This window comes from Artemia sp. Qi Xiang Cuo, chromosome 7 (assembly GCF_049724085.1).
Source record: "Artemia sp. Qi Xiang Cuo chromosome 7, ASM4972408v1, whole genome shotgun sequence".
NCBI lineage: Eukaryota > Metazoa > Arthropoda > Branchiopoda > Anostraca > Artemiidae > Artemia > Artemia sp. Qi Xiang Cuo.
Genome location: NC_142800.1, coordinates 45,656,455 through 45,671,095, shown reverse-complemented (window position 1 = coordinate 45,671,095; position 14,641 = coordinate 45,656,455). Strand labels below are relative to the sequence as shown.

General features: G+C 34.6%; 1 protein-coding gene across 1 annotated transcript in view; it reads left to right on the top strand.

Annotated features, from left to right (window-relative positions):
• The first annotated feature begins 324 nt into the window (after positions 1-324).
• Positions 325-14,641, top strand: part of LOC148950335 (visual pigment-like receptor peropsin) — a 146,437-nt gene continuing 132,120 nt past the window's right edge. Inside the window, exon 1 of the mRNA XM_089091563.1 lies at positions 325-459. Within this exon, the coding sequence (XP_088947689.1) occupies positions 409-459 (51 nt within the window). The 5' untranslated portion in view covers positions 325-408. The remainder of the gene's footprint in view (positions 460-14,641) is intronic.

The following is a 14,641-nucleotide window of genomic DNA, read 5'->3' as shown; positions in this document are numbered from 1 at the left end:
ATATCCTCTGGACAATTCAAGCCTGGTGAAAATTTACCCTGGGAAATTACCCTTACCTCCACGCGTGAAATTAAGCCAGTAAAGAGGAAGCAAGACATATAAAGATATAGTAAATGTATCTGGAAGATGCAGCCAGAGGGCATAATAGTGAAACATTGTACTGGCATGTTAATAAGCGTATTTCTGGGAAATCAAAGAGTATTTCTCCAGGTATAAGTATCTCACATCATTTTCATATAAGGAATGCGCAATGGAAAAGAGAAAGACTCATTCGAAATGTCGAATGAACTTAGTTTAGTAAATGAGGGACAGCCAATAACTCCAGTCACAATAAGAAAAGTCCTCTGAAAATGATTATGGAAGTGTTTCACATCATTAAATTTGGAAACAATTAATAAAGTATAGTAAATGGCGTTCGAAACGTTGTATGCTTGTGTTGAAAATAATGATACTTCAAAGGTAAGCTATTTTAAGCTTCAAGGACGCAAACATAGTCACACACAAGAAAAAGGAACTTTGCATATTTCCAGAAATATATTATAATTCTTATAACTAACCCACACTCTCAGAAAATTTTCACATGAAACCTCTATTTTCGGGTGATTTCAGGATTTGGCTCCTCACTGGAAAAATGTTTTGAGTTCATTTCTACATTTCCCTCCATTCGTCTCTCAAGGTCAGGAAACAAGAAATTAGGTACTATGGGATTTGTTTATCAAGGTAGGAAGAAAGGGGTACATTGACTGGAAGGTAGAGCTCGTGATAAGTAAGGCAGCTCTTAAGTCTGGTTTCGGGGGGAAGGTTTTAATAATAAAATTTTAGTTGCTCGCTTATTACCAAAAAGTCTAAGGTATCAGTCATAGTGGTATATGTTCCCGCAGAACTGACGCTAACGGAGGCAGTGATAACTCTGACGGATTTTGCTTATAGATACAGTAACAAATAGACAAAATCCAAAGTAGAAGCGTAATTTTTACTAGAGAACTTTAATGTCCAGTTTGCATAAATAGGGATAGAAGGTATCCTAGCTTAGTAAACTTGGGATAGGGAAGAAAATATCAAAAATAATAGATTTAATACAGCATTGTAGGCATAATTTAATTTTTTAGTTATAACCAATAGGACATTTCAATATAAAATATCTATATGTAACTTGGTACTTAGATGATGGTAAGATGGCATACCTTAGTGATATAATTTTTGTAAATTATTAGTTTTTGTTAGAGTTTTGTAAAAATTGATACTGGTTGTGTCGACAGAGAATACTAGTGTGCATATAAGTGCTGGCTTTGGGATCCCGATTAAGCAGTCTTTAGAGTTAATACATGGCTGAAATTTTCAAGGGCTGACTACTTCCCAGGTAGCTACGACCCTGAAAGATCCGAATTATAGAATTTGACAGGAACTTTTCGAGAACATTTTAAGAGGAAACTGGAGGGTTTAAAATACTGGATGATTTACAGCTAAGAATATTTATGAAAACGCTTTAAGTCTGGTAGGAAAAAGAGGGGCTTGTATGAGAAGTTTCTAAGTGATATATCTTACGAGAATAAGAAGAAAGTAAGAAAAGTAGAGAAGGCATCTAAGTGTAAAGGAAGTAGAGAAAATACTAAAGCATCTATTAAAGGAATGTGAAAGAGAGCCCAAGGATAAGGTCGCCGGAAGCTTGGAACTTAACCCTAGAGGGCAAAATGTCAAAATATTTTACTGGTATGTGGAGAAGTAGAGCTGAAGCATTCAGTCTGGACTTGTCTCACTTAAAGATAGGAATACTGCCTCAGCTCATGATAAAGAAAGGGTTAAAAAGAGATGGTAGAGCCTTTTAGGAATGTGTTAAATCGTAATACAGCTGTAGAAAATGACATAGAAAAAAATTGATATAGGCAATGATTCAAATGTTTTTTTGTCATTTTAGAAGTCATGAAAGATTTGTTTTGGGAGGTGGATTTAGAGGAAAAAGAAAAAGATTGAAAAATGATAAGGCTACGGGCGCTCAGAGCACAGTAAGTGAGTTTAATAATAAAGGTGGTGGCCAGAGTACAAACAAGCTACTAGGATTATGAACAAAATATGCCATGTGGAAGACTGACCTTTTTACTACTTATCGCTAACAAAGAAACAAGCTTAAATTTTTAATTATCTTAGAGTTATTGGAAAGATATTTAATTGATAGCGTGGGCCAGAAGAAAATAGTAGCTTTAGGGAGAGAATGAAATTAAGAAACGGACATTTGTCCGCTAATTGGGCCCAAGCAGGGCCTGATGACTAGGTGCGGGGCCCGATTGGAACTTTTTTTGCGGGGCCCCCGCTAAATATTAAATATTTAAGTGTATATATATATATATATATATATATATATATATATATATATATATATATATATATATATATATATATATATATATATATATATATATATATATATATATATATATATATATATATATATATATATATATATATATGTGTGTGTGTGTGTGTGTGTGTGTGTGTGTGTGTGTGTGTGTGTATATATATATATATATATGTATATCTTTTTATATATATATGTCTATATATATATATATATATATATATATATATATATATATATATATATATATATATATATATATATATATATATATATATATATATATATATATATATATATATATATATATATATATATATATATACATTTTGTTGCAAACATTAGCCACAGTTTGTTGGCATTGAAGATTGCGATGGTGTTGTTCTTTTAACATAAAAGTTTTATTTTTCTGCACTTTCATTTTTGACTCGTTCTGATTCTCGCTTTCATCTAACAGCACAGTTCCTTGTCCTTCACTGTTATTTTTTACTCTTTCTGATACTTGCTTTAGCGTTTCTGCTAACCCAACATGTTTTGCTCTTCACTTTCATTTTTGACACGTTCTGAATCCTACTGTTGCTTGCAATTCTCGCTGCTGATTATCTTCGAACTGCATATTTCTTTGTTCTCATTTTCCTATATCTTCTAACCACACTTTTCTCTGTTCTTCATTTTTATTATTATTCGTTCTGATCCGCATTGTCGCAGATCTTGTAACCACAGTTTTGTTCGTTTTTCACATTCGTTTTCTAGTCGTTGTGATTCTGCCACTTGTCTTTTAACTAAATATTTCTATCTTCTTCAGTTTCATTTTTGACTTGCTCTAATCGTCAGTTTTGCTAATATTCTAACTACATATGTCTTGGATCTTTATTTTCGTTTATCATTGCTTTAGACATTTTTAGTGCCTTTTGCTTCAGCTGCTTGGATTCGTCTTGTCCCTTTTGATGGCCTTGGTTATTCAGTAATACCCGTACATTTACATTTCTCAGGTAGTTCTCTTGATTTTGCTACATTTGATGGTCCAATTTGTTTAGTTTCAGCTTACGTGTTTGTCCTCTTTTATTCTTTTTGTACTCGTTTTGTGCTTACGTTAGTTTTGGTATGTGTCTTATAGATATTATGAAACTACTGAAAATAACTTTTGAAATTTACATTACCGAATATGGGCACATGAACTTTTGTTCTTCTAAAAGGGTTTTAAAATATATTTTCCTCGTGTCTTCATTTTTATTCAACTTAATTGCTAAACAATTTAGTCTATCCTGATTTATGGTTGATATCAAACAGTTTTTTTTATTGGTTTTAGCCTGGAAAATTATATCTCTCCAGAAACAATGCTTACTGGAATTATTAAGTGTAGCAATAAAGATTTTATGGCCGTCCTAATAGCGGTAATAAAGATTGATCGCGTCAAGTCTAAAATTATACCTTAAAAGCCGTGAACTTACACCTTACGAGTTCTCCGATTGCGCCGCTTATAGTGCTAAAGATTGTGTCAACTAGGCTAGCGCCGCCCTCAATTAATGGGAGAAAATAGAATATGTAGCCATATAAATGTGACCTCTTTTCTTCAAGCGATCTGAAGATCAGATTCCCTGGGAACGTCCTTGGAGATTTTGCAAACTAATTGCCTGTTACTAGACTAGATGCAGACATATAAAGTGAAATAAACACAGGTAAAAAAATAATAGATTTATTGGGACTTACATATTCAGGTGCAAAGCAGTAAGTCATTTCAAACCACAACAATGGTGACAGAGATATAACAATCAAAGAATTGCCCAGATCGTACGCCGAGTAATTCTGTCTAAGTGTTCCTGATTCTCAAATACGAATATACTCAAAAAGCACTTTTTCCCCACTATCAAACTTAGCTCTTTAGTCTTGCGCTGTAAGAACTGGCTCACAATTGGCCCGAGTGGTCCCAAGGATGTGAACACTTCGTTCAATAATACGTCTTAAATATTTTTGATGATTTAGACGTTCAAACATTTCTTATCGTTGAAACGTCCTGTGAAAGTGACTGCAATTTTTTCTTTGCTGATTAAGGACTTTTCATTTTTGAAACTAGATTTTACTTAATTAGAGGAAGTCGAAAGTATCTTTAGAAAGAAGGAATTTTATTTTGGTATTTTAAATATATCGCATTTTCCTCACAGTACATATCACCCTTCCCATCAATTAATGACGTCCCGTCATTAGTATTTGCTTGCCTTTGGGCTTTTAAAATGTTCGCCATTTATTAACTATTTCTTCTACATAATTATTTTATATTTTTGTTATGGCTTAATCAGGAGTGCTAAAAATTTTCTCTACTACTTTTTTTTCTTTTTTTTTCTACCTCCCTATCTAAAATTCATCTACCGGACTAAGATTATTCATGGTTCTAGGCTAGCTACTATATTAAGGATTTTTTTCTTCTACATCTAACACTGATTAATTTTACATTTCCAACAAGGTTGGGGCTATTCTACCTTCACATTTTTTTTGAATTCACTTTTTACAAGGTTTTTTTTGATTTTGCTGTTTATATGGCACACTACTTTCTATCTACGCTACATTAAATGAATAACATGATAATACTACACCTAACTATATCTGGACATCTAACATTACATGCAAGAACGATTTAAAACACATACTATTGGGTTTACCATATTCACTGGTAAAATTAAAACACTTTCACTGGGTATGTTTGCTACGCAACGTTAATGATAGGATATTGGAATTTTTGAGTTATCAAAGTTATTAAGAAGTAACATATGTAAATTCACATCTATTTTATCACCATTTGAGTCTTTAGTGTACTCAATCCTTCTGTTGTAGATTATTGTCCTTCCTCTTTTCGTCTTGGCAAAATTTCTCAAAGTACTTACGTTATGGTTTCTTCATGGGACAGTTCAAGCACGATTGTGTTCACACGATGAGCTTTCTCTAATTGTCAACTGGGAAATGATGCTTCCAACTACGGGTGTTGGAATATGATATCAGGGTTCATTCTCACCTGCTTATTGATAGCTCATAGGGTCCCTCATCATTAAGGGGTCGAACACTGGGAGTGCGTTTATTTTCTTCTCAGCATATCATTTTTAGGATATTTTGAGGCACATAGAGAATGTATTCTCGCACAAAATTGTTCATTTGTGTCTCTTATAAAATTGTTAGCTCATGTCTAGCATCTATTAACCTTTGCGGTAATTCCTAGGTTAATCACGGGGGAATTGAAGTTTGGATTTCGAACGGGTTGACATCAAACTATAGTGACTCCTTTAACATATTGTCTTTAACTTGTGGGAGGGGCATATTGTTACTGAGGGGTTGGTCACTGGGGTTATATTTGGTTTCCAGGTCCATTGTTCAGAAATTATCTCGTAACATTTATGGGATAACAGAGATATGAACTTTCCACACAGAGGGGATAGGATGGATTCCGAGAGATGGTCGAAAGGGATTCGACGTGTAAGTCTGTGACACATAAATAGTTTTTGGGGTCATCAAATATCATCACTATACAGTCAAATGGTTCTGGGGTCCATAATGATTGTCAAAGGCGATATTTATGTATTTATATCTTGTACTGATCGATGGGGTTCTCAGCATTTACGTGATTCTATAGTTCGATAAAGCACTGGATACTGAGATTCAAATATAATGTTACCTGATACGTAATATGGTTTGTGGTCGAAGAAACAATGATCAAAGGTAACTGTTGCTTTCGTGGACGAAGAAGGGATAAAAATTGCCTGGCGTATATGGTAAATACTCTTTGTTGGCTTAGGTCTGATGAAAATAGATGCTACTAGGTTGTATCTGCACTTGGCAATTCATTGTAATGCTCGATATCTGATGTGTCAATCCACTTCCGGTAATAAAAATAACGAGAAAGAGTCACACGTTCTTTAAAGTAAATACTTATAGTACAAATAAGTCACGTATTGATCGGATACATGAATTTTACGCTATGAGACAGAATTAAATAAATAAAATAATATTAGTAGACAAAACTAAATTTTTATCGTGTTCAACAATCCTTCAAAACTCAGTTAATTTTACATTTGATTTAAAATAATCATTTAAACAGATTTTATGCTACATGGTTAATTTTGAGGTCTAATTTTACAACATGTTTCATGCCTGCATTGTTCACGCACGTCCGTGCTGTTTAAGAAACGCATGTTGCAGCGTCATAACCACACGGTTTTACGCAAACAACCTTACAATGAGGGAACAAGACATAGCAAGGACAAGTGGAGACCTCTATACCCGCTCGTTTTCTAATGTCTTCCCTTTTTCTTGGCTTAGACGTTCTCAGGGGGATCTGGATTTAACCTCTGCATTTCAGTCGTTTCCTCGTGTTATTCTCTTGGTTTTCACCTTCTAGTCTCAGGATTTTTTTCGTAATTACAAGTCAATAGGGTTTTTATGGTCAGGGAAGTCACGAATACGAAACATACGGCCAATAGTATGTTCCACCAGAAATTGGTCGATTCTTTGAGTTCATTCGTGTTTCTTCCTAGTCTTGTTACTTGTTAAAACAAGGCCTCGAAGGGTTTGGGGTCCAATTTCATAAAGATCTTCCATGCGTCATGGCTCACTAGCAATGAATTTTCATGCTTGAATATTACTCCATGTTTTACAATATCTTGGGCCACTGCGTGAAAAACAAGGATTATGATGATATTCTTAAACCTCATCTTATTTTTTGTTTCTAGAATTAATTTATCATTAATTTTACCCATTTTTTGCAAAATTCGTTTGTTTACTGCTTTCTTATTATTATATTTTTTTTTTCAAAGGCACTTTAATTTTTACTTAGGTTATTTCTTATTATGTAATCATTGTGTGGCATTTGCCAAAGAATACTGATTTGTTGGCGTAAAACATAATATATATTTTATGATTAGATAGGTTGGGAAAGTAAATTTGGGACTTCCAAGCTTTATTCTGGTCGTGATATACCTCTATGACTGGTTGAGATATAGCTTTAAAGCGTAGCTGGTAATCGCTACACAATTTAATTTTAAATTGTATTTCTCGAGTAAGAAACACATGAATAAGCAAGCGTGCTGCACATAACTACGCTGGTATCCTATTTTATGTGTAGGCCTAAAATAATTATAATCTGCACTAAGACAAAATATTTCATATAATTAGACGCTTCTGTACTGATAATTTCTTGTTTTGGATAATATCCATCTTGGTTAGGACATGGGTCGATTTTTCATAGAAAATACGAGGGCAAGCACGCCCACAACAAATTAAAAGCTGCATGGGCTTCGAGTTCCTCCCCAGGCTTCCCACAAAACGTGGTCCAACACCACATGTCGTTCTCAGTCGACCACGAGCTTCCTACTTTGGGCCTTTCTTTCTGATCACCAATGTTTTGACATCACTCGTATTATTTTTTTTTCATTAATATTGACTTGGTTAACTTTACTTGCACACTGTTAAATTTATTATGGTGGATCACAAGTTGATTTTTATAAGAGATTTGAAATTTGTCTTTACATTAATTAGGGATACTTCTATCTGTCGGGTTTTTAACCGTTCTACCTGATTGTGTCATTATTTTCTCCTCGGGTTCTTGCGGTTTTTTCTTTTTCGGTTTTTTTTAGAGAAAAAAAATAGAACTTTTTTTATTTTTTTTTCAAAAATTCTTGGCCATTTAATTTCGTTTGTTTACTGTGTGCGGCTGCTGAGGTCGGTCTTGATTTTCCTACTTCTTTAGGTACTATATGGTCTGATTCGCTGTCAGACTCTTCAGAACTAGTTTCCGACGAATCCGGATTAGAACTTTTAGAGGTGGCGCTTTTTGAGGTATCACCTGCCCTTCCTTCGTAAATTTCTACTCCTCTGGAAGTAGAAGGTTTATTCTCTAAGTCCTCGCCTTGAGCTTTCAACTCGGGGGATTTTAAAGATTCTTGAGAGCTTTGGGAGGAATCAATAGTTTTTGCGGGGTTCCTCCACTGTTTGAAGGCCATGTCTTCAGGGGGATGGGGCATTTATTGCACTAGGGTTTCCCTCCATGAAGTCCACTGTGATATTGACCTTGCTGGTCATCCTTGGGAGTTTTATTCTCGGGCAATGTACTTTGACTCGTTTTTATGGGAAAATTTATTAAATCCATAGCTTCTCGCAGGTTTGTTTTAGTTGAATCTTTGGGAGGAGTTTTCTTTAAAGTAATACCGGGGGTTTCTACAGCTCTGTTTAATTCCTCCTGTAAAGAAAGGGGCCTTTCTATCGGTATTGCAGGGGAAATCTTATCGTCTGGAAATCTTTTGGGGGGACAAGGGGTCGAAATTCTATCGGGATATAATTCGATAGGATTATATCCCGAATATATATTCATATATATATATTCATATAGAATATGAATTCTATCGAAATTCATATAATCTAATTCTCCCGCGCTCTCTGGTGATGAACTTTTTGAGCTATTTGGCGTTTTTATTCTTACTGGTATTAGGGACTTTTTCTTTGGAATAACTAGATTTTCCATAGCTAAAAATTCTTCAAAATTTTCCTCATCACTGTCATTCTCGAAATAGTCTTGCTTGAAATTAAAGGGTTTTAGCTCTGCCAATCTTAATCTAGGGGGCTCATTTTCTGCATTTGACGAATCTGTAGAGGAGGGATGTGATACCCATCTCTCTGGAAATTTGGCTCTTTTTATTCGGCTAACATGCGCCTCGTAAGTTCTTCCACTATCGGGGTTTTCCATTTCAAAAGTATATTCCTTATTGTACTTTTTGACTATTCTGTATGGTCCAGAATATTTGCTTGAAAGTGTTTTGCCTTTCGTTTTTGCGTCGTTCTTTATGTAGACGCAGTCTCCTACTTTGTAATCTATACTCACCTTGACTTTGGGTTGGTTTCATAGCTCTTGGTTTATTTTACATTTTTTCAACTCTTGCCTAACTATTTTATAATTTTTCCTCATCCTATTCATGAATTCTTGTTTGTAATCTTCCGAGCTATTATAATACTGCCGAGATTCAATAATCTCATTATACGGGATTCTAAAATCATGACCAAAAAGTAAATAAAATGGATTATCTTTAGTTGTTTCTGAATAAGCAGTGTTGATTACGTTAGTTAAATAAGGTAAGAACTGATCCCAGTCGTTCCTATTCTCTTTTGTATAAATACTTAATACCGTCGAAAATATTCTATGCCTATTTTCTATTTTACCATTAGCTTGTGGGTGGTACGGAACTGTCACCATTTTCTCTATATTAAGAAAACTCATTAAATCTTTTGTTACTTTTGAAACAAAATTACCTCCGCTGTCACTCAACATTTTATTAGGAATGCCAAATTTTAAAAATTATTGCGCCAACGCCTTACTAGTGGCGTAAGCACTTTGATTTTTTAATGCTTTTGCAAAAGTAAATCCTGAAAAATGGTCTATAACTGAAAGAATACAAGTATGGCCTCTGCTAGAAACAGGCAAGCCTCCGGTCGTTCCGGATAAGTCGAATGAGATAATATTGAAGGGGTACTTTGCTACCGGGACTCTTCCCATTGGAGGATTAGTATAAGCTGGGGGATTTTTCTTAAGTTACACGCTTCACATGTTCTTACAAATTCTTTAAGTTTTGTCATTGCCGACGGCACGTAAAAATATTGTTTTAATTTATGGAAAGTTTTCATTACTCCTAAATGTCCACCTATATCTGAATGAAAATATTCAAATGCAGGCACTATTAAGTTTTGTGGTAATACAGGTATTATTGAAGTTTGGTTTCTTTTTGTCTCAGCAGTCACGATTCTACACAGTATTTATTCATCAAGATCATAGTAAAAATTATCTATCTCTTTTCTAAGAGTTTTGAATCTATCCGGTTACGCATTGTCATTCACAAAATAATTAATAAGCGCCGAACACATATCGTCTTTTTTTGCTTTCTTTTTATATTTTCTAACGACAAGGGACAATAGTTAGCCTTATTTTCCTTTACCGTGTGCTTGACTTTGTTTTTCTTACGTCCATGTTTGCTCTTAGCATTGATAGCGTTAACTTCATTTTCCTCAGTTTTCGACGGAACATTTTCTGGGTATCTACTAAAGCACTCACAAGCTACGTTTTGTCTGCCTTTTAAATATTTAAATTCCTATTTTAGGTCTTGAATTTTCATAAGCTTTCTGGCTAGAATTCCTATGGTGTTTTTAAATGTTCACAGGTACTGCTAGCTTTCATGGTCTGATCGTAGTATAAATTTTCCACCAATTAAATAGTGTCTAAATTTGTCTAAGTTGTGGATTAAAGAGAATAACTCTTAAGTTTGTGGCGGAATAACTACTTTCGCCTTTTGATAAGGTTCTACTCGAGTAGCATATAACTTTTTCTATTTTTTTTTATTAGAAGGTCCTTGGAAAGGATCAGGGTTTCCCATGGGAATTATTTGCGAAAGAATATCCCCAATGCCTTTTGAACTAGCATCGGTCGTAACCACAAATCCTCCGTTTTCGAAATCAGGTAGTAATTATATTGGTTCGGAAGTGAGTGCCTTTTTGAGACGCTTTCGAAAAGTTTAAGATTCGTAGGGCCAGGTAATAATTTAAGGGTTTCCTTTAGTCAATTCTGTTAGGGATTTTGCAATTTGGATATAATTACGTATAAATTTTCTAAATTAGTCAGTAAGACCTAAAATTCCTCTTAATTCTTTCAGAGTTTTGGACAGTTTGAGATTTTCAACACATTTTATTTTATCAGGGTCTGGGGATATCTCTCCTTGTGTTACTACTACTCCTAAAAATTTAATTTTGTGTTGAAATAAATTTACTTTCTCAGGCCTGCATTTTAAATTGCCTTGTCTGAACTTCTCGAAGACCTTAGCTAATGTTGCTAAGTGTTGTTCAGTGTTTTCTCCCACGCATATGACATCATCAACAAAATGAATGATATTCTTTAATCCTCTTAACAGGTGTAATAGGGGTCTACATAGCACGCTTGAACTTGTTTTAAGTCCAAATGGTACCCTTAGGTAATCATATGAACCACATTCAGATGATGAAAATGCAGTTTTACGGACATCCTTTTCGGCTATTTTCACTTGGTGGTAGCCTTGGGTAAGGTCCAAGAAAGTAAAAATTTTGTTTTTGCTTGAAATAGAGTCAAGAATTTCATCTATTCTTGGTAAAGGAAATTTATCGCTAACTACTTGTTTGTTGAGGGCTCTATAATCTACTACAAGTCTAAGATCACCATTCTATTTTGGTATCAAAATCCCCGACGGACGAGATAGGATTAACGGGGATGTACGATATAATTTTTTTCTAATTAATGAATTTTATCTTTTAACCATTCTTTTTTCTTTTACGACGCATGATATGATTATTTCTTTATAGGATTACCAGTGGTGAAAAATTCGTGCTCAAAAAATGGTATCAGTCCCATGTCAACTTAAGATGCAGAAAACACATCATTAAAATCACAAAATAATTCGCATAATTTTTTCTTAAGTTCCAAGTCTGTAATATGATCCATATTAAATTTGTTTAAAAATTGTGATTTAGTTAAAGGATATTTGTTATTTGAAGTTTTAATACCGTTAACTAGGTTTCTTTTAGAATTTTCCCATGTATTTAAATCATTCTCTGATAAAACTTGGATTTGAACTAAACACGTCCCCTTTTTTATTGTAATTGTATCATTTTCGTGGTTATTAGTTACCCAAATAAAACCTTCTCCTTTGTCATAATATATAATCTGATCCTCGCATAGCAGATTTTCGGGAATTTCAGATGGGTTCGCAAACCATATTTCGGATTTGCTAACCACTGGCTCAATCATCTGTGATGTTTGAATTTTTTGCATCGTTTTGGGAGGGACTTTTGTTTTCCTTATCGCGAATCCTTAATATTGCTCTTGATTTTCATTATTTATTAGATTCATACTGGCGCTATGCTGCGCCATTGCGGCATCTTGTGGCGTCACGTTGGGTTTCACTATGTTTTTCCATAATTCAGCTATTTTCTTAATTTCGTTTCACCTGTACTGTCGCATATCTCCTATTTTTATTTTCGCGAATTCAATACTTTTATTATTTAAATTTATTTCATCTCTAAAATGTCTTTCAGAATAATTTGAGAAGTTTCTGATTATTCCATCAGTTTCAAAAGATTGCGACGTTATTCCGTCAGTAATTTTGTTTAATGTTATTTTGACTTTGTATACTCTGTTACAATTTCTTAAGGTAGAAATTTATTACCCCACCTTAGCTGGGTAGACAAGCCTCTCGTTTGCTACGTCTAAAAGTACTCTATTGGACATTAAAAAATTTGTGCCTATGATTGCTTCATATGGAAAGTTATCGCATATTATAAAATTGCTCATAAAGTTCCTATTGTCTCTTTTTACGGTTACGCAAATTGAACCTCTTGCGTCCAATGTAAGGCCTGTCACACTAGTTAAATTGGGATTATTAAGGTTCTTCTGTCTACTAATATGCAGAGGCAACATATTAAATACGCAAGAGTTTATGATACTAATCGTTGCACCAGAGTCAATCAAAGCCTTAAAATAAACATTTTCTACACAAAAATCATTAAATATAGGTTACTTGTTATTAATATCACTACAAGACGCCACCACAATTTCTTGGACCTATTAAATATTCCAAACACCCTCGGGGTCTAATTTATATTTCTGAGGGGCCCGACAATTTTCCCTGAGGATTTATTTCATGCGTCGGTGCCTGTAATAGATATTCAGACGTATGAGTTTCCGTAGGCATATCTAATTGATTTACGTCTATCTGCCTTCGCCATGCATTATTATGGTAACGTGGATGTCCCCTTGTCAGTGCCGCTTGCTGGCGCTGACTACCAATGCCGTTGGCTTGCAAAATTTTCATTCCCCATCGGCAAATTTTCGTGATTTCTATATAGCATTCTCGTATTATATTGGCTTTGGCGAGTATTTGGGTTTTCAAATCGGTAATTAATTTGTCTGTTGGGGTGAGGGCTATAAAAATTTGGTTGGTACGTGTTGTAAGGTACTGATTGGCGCAATCCTCCCTGGCTATAGCCTAGTGCACGACCGGTGCTAACATTTGTTCTTCCGAACAAATGGTTGCCGTAATTTTGCGTATTACCGACAGCAATTCTTGGTAATGTGATTGGGGACATAACGGCACTCTCTCGCGATATGCCGAACACGATTACAAATATAGCACCTTATTATTGTAGGGTTATTTTCGTAATTGGATTGTTTGACAGGCTGAAAACGTACTGTTTTCTGCCTAGCGGATTCTTGCGTTTTGTTTCTTTGTGGTACTGGGGAGTTATCCCTTGAAAAGAAATTTGGGGACGCCTGATCGATCTTGAAGTTTATGTTCGCATTTGAATCGTCTAGGCTATTTATTTTTGCTTTACAGTGATTTGCGACCATCGTGTCGACTTCGATCAATCGCTCTACCTCCTGAACTGCGATATCCAATATCTGAATATTTATGGAAGTTACCACATTATTTAATTTTGGAGGAAGAACTCACAAAAAGGTGTTTAGTTTGACTTTTTGAAACAGTTGTTCTCAACCAATTACATATTTTTATTCTATCGAAATTCGCTTACTATTAATGTATTATCCAGTATTTTGTGATATGTCGTGAAGCACAACTCTGTGTCTTATTTTATTTATGGAACTGGTTTCTATAAACCTATCTTTAAATGCTTTTAACAAGTTATCAACCGTAGTTATTGGCAAGTTGGCGTTATTGCCTATGGTATGTTCAATCTGTTTTAGAAAGGTTAAGGCCTGGCCTTTTAATCGTAGTAGGAGCATGTCTTTTAACGCTCCTAGGTCTGTTTTTGTTAGTTGTACAAACTGGGCCAATTGGATATTGAATTCGTCAATATTTGATTGACCATTGTACTCTGGTATAGATTTCGCTATTTCCATATTTTTCGCGACCAATTTCGTTAAGGTCGTCCGCCATTTTTTTGGAATCAATTCAAGATAAATTTTTTTTTTTTCACTTAACCTATTTTGGGGGAGGCTATTATCTCCTATGAGATATTTTAAAGGGTTTCCTGAGGTAGCTTAGCGGTTATAGGCCTAATCACTTTACTTATATGTCTGTATCTCTCCTAATAATTAAATTCAAATTACAAAGTTTTATAGCCTAATTAGTTCGCAAGTTTTCCTCCAATTTCCGACCGTGCCATTTGTAGCAATAAAGATTTTATGGCCGTCCTAATAGCGGTAATGAAGATTGATCGCGTCAAGTCTAAAATTATACCTTAAAGGCCGTGAACTTACACCTTACGAGCTCTCCGATA